This window comes from Oncorhynchus mykiss, chromosome 6 (assembly GCF_013265735.2).
Source record: "Oncorhynchus mykiss isolate Arlee chromosome 6, USDA_OmykA_1.1, whole genome shotgun sequence".
Taxonomy (NCBI): domain Eukaryota; kingdom Metazoa; phylum Chordata; class Actinopteri; order Salmoniformes; family Salmonidae; genus Oncorhynchus; species Oncorhynchus mykiss.
This window is the reverse complement of record NC_048570.1, coordinates 64082938-64085642: the sequence shown is the minus strand read 5'-3', so window position 1 is coordinate 64085642 and position 2705 is coordinate 64082938. Positions and strand designations below refer to the sequence as shown.

General features: G+C 52.3%; 1 protein-coding gene across 1 annotated transcript in view; it reads left to right on the top strand.

Annotated features, from left to right (window-relative positions):
- The first annotated feature begins 755 nt into the window (after positions 1-755).
- The window catches only part of LOC110526332 (lysyl oxidase homolog 1), a 35443-nt gene continuing 33493 nt past the window's right edge, over positions 756-2705 (top strand). The window contains exon 1 of the mRNA XM_021607207.2: positions 756-2315. Within this exon, the coding sequence (XP_021462882.2) occupies positions 1205-2315 (1111 nt within the window). The 5' untranslated portion in view covers positions 756-1204. The remainder of the gene's footprint in view (positions 2316-2705) is intronic.

The window sequence follows — 2705 nt, the reverse complement described above, 5'->3', positions numbered from 1 at the left end:
GATTACAGCAATACTACACAGGTATAAGAGCTACTTCATCTAAAATGTTACCTTACAATATCATTTAAAAGGGGGTACTACTACCATTTTAGTGCACACGGTTTGATCTGGGAGCTCTGTATGGGTGTATTGTGCATTGTACTGGCCACAGGGGAGATGCTGGGTGGGTTGCTTAATTGACCTCAACTTCATTGCATAATAGGTCTTGGGGTGGGGGACACTTCACATTTCCAAACATGAGTAGAACTACATAGTGGGTGGATTGTTGAGATTAAAAAAACAATACTTTCTCTATAACCAGATGGAAAATCCCCTCATATCAGGAAATAAGTATACAGAAGGCAATAATAGTGACTGTCCCTCATACGCTCTCCTCTTCATCAATTCTCCAGTTTAAAGGAACCTGTTGCTCATTGTAACTGAACTGATCTGAGTGAGGAAGTTATTTTTGGTGCAAGTTATTTCCCATCTGTACGTAGTTATGAGGTAAAAGGGTTTGCTAGACACCTGTGTGGGTGAATCCAGGCCATGTTCAACGCATCTCTGCTTGTTCAGGATGATAAAAGAATTTGGGCAACGGAAAATGAGCCGCGATATAAATCTGAATGCCTTTGCAGATGGTGATGTTGACTCTGGAAGCCTTACAGAGCGAGTCCTGGCTCCTGCAGTCAGTCCAGGAAACCGCTCTAGCACTAGGGCCATGTGGGACCTCTCCTTAAAAAAAAACAAAGTTGAGTGCTTTTTTTTCACAGCCCATTGTAAGCAATCAGAGAAGCAAATAGAAGGCTTCGGTCGAGGCACACAGGCAGGCACTCCTCTCCAGAAGGCTGAGTGAGAGCAATGCTCAGTCAACTGACAGTCACAGCGCAGCTAGACAGCCAGGAAGACAGGGCATTCTCTCACAGCACTAACAGACACTAGCACCACCAGCGGGGCCTCTGGAGCCCACTCCCCCCTCCTGGATATGACTGCTCCTGGACACAGACTGATCCTCAGCCTCTCTAGCCAGCTGTAAGGAGCAGCGAATGGACAGAACCACTGGCATATCCTCCTGCTATCCTCTCCACACTCCCACCACATGCTGCTCCATACCCCTAGAAGAGGATTCATGCTGTGTTGACATAGGCTACAGGTGGTTGGTCGTTTTTGAGCGGCTGTTGGTTGTTTTCTCTGTGTGGTGGTGAGTTGAGGTGTGTTTAGTGTCATGATGATGATGCCTCTTGTTGTGAGGAGCTTGGTGTGTGTATTACTGGGCTTCGGATGGGCCCAGGCCCAGGACCAGGCTGTGGGGCAGGATGTCGCTGCCACCCCCTGGAGACAAATGATCCAGTGGGAGAACAACGGCCGGAGGTTCAGTCTCCTCAACAGTGGAGCTGAGTACGTCCCTGCTGGAGCACAGGACCAGGAGAGAAGTCACAGAGTGGTGGTGGCTGACTCTCGCCCCCGAATTCCCCGCAGACCACAAGGAGGGAACGTACGCAGGCAGGCCCCCTCCAGGGGAGGCTCGGAGACCGTGAGAGGACAGGTCCGACATCCATTTGGCTTCGGACAGGTGCCCAACAACTGGCGCCAGGGCTCAGTGGGGACAGGCTCCACCAACCCCCGCTTCAGGCCATCCACTGGGTCCTCTTCGTCGTCCTCATCATCCTTCTCATCTTCCTACAACGTCCCTGTCCAGCCTTACCCGCAATACCCCTTCCCTCAGCAGCCCTACCCCCTGCCCTATGATCCCAGTGTGGTGGAGGGAGCAGGTCGGGGCTACGCGGAGCCACCCTTCCAGAGGGCCACAGGTGGAGGCTATGGTGCTGGTGGTGGAGGATACGGTGCTGGTGGTGGAGGATATGTTGGTGTCGGTGGAGGATACACTGGAGTTGGGTATGGAACTGGCGCTGGTCTGGCACCTGTGGTTCCACGCTCCCCGCAGGACTATGGTGAGGATGGCTACCGTTACTACCAGTCCTATGGCTACGGGCCCAACCCTGCCGTACCTGCCATGCCTGCTGTTCCAGCACAGGCTGCCCAGCCACCCTTCTCAGATGGCCTGGACCGCAGATACACACACAGCCTCTACAATGGAGGAGAGGATCCTGCTGCTGCCCCTGCCGACACAGTGCCAGTTTCCCCGGATAGGACAATGGGTGGCGCTCAGCCTCCAGTACGAAGCCCCCAGTACGAGCAGTTCCCCCCGTTCGGTAGGCCCCAGGTGCAGCCACAGCCTCCTTTCCTTCTGCCTGTGGTGCCAGGAAGAAACCCCAACACGGCCGTGGAGAACCCCAGCGTCAACGTCGGGAGTGTCTACCGGCCGGAACAGAGAGGTATGCGCAATGCACATGCACAAAGTAATTTAGTTGAACGTCTTATGTCCTATAACAAAGCCAGCTCTTTGTCCACTGTCCAACCAGATGTTTTAAATCATCAGAATGTACAGTATTTCGTTTTGAGAGTATGAAAGTTTATCTGTATGTGGTCCTAAAGAAACTAGAGCGATTCGTCATCTTCTATTTAGTCAACTTTATAGACTGTTTGATGTGAGCAGTACAAGACAGTCGTGCAAACCACGAAGGAACCACCAGATCCTAATGGTAGTGCACATGTGAAGTGGATGATGCACTTGTGGGGTCACATCCAGGTTCTTCCTCAGTTGAAGGAGAGAAAACAAGAAGGGAATGTGGCTCCTCTCCTCCGCTCCTCTGCTGCTTCCTGAC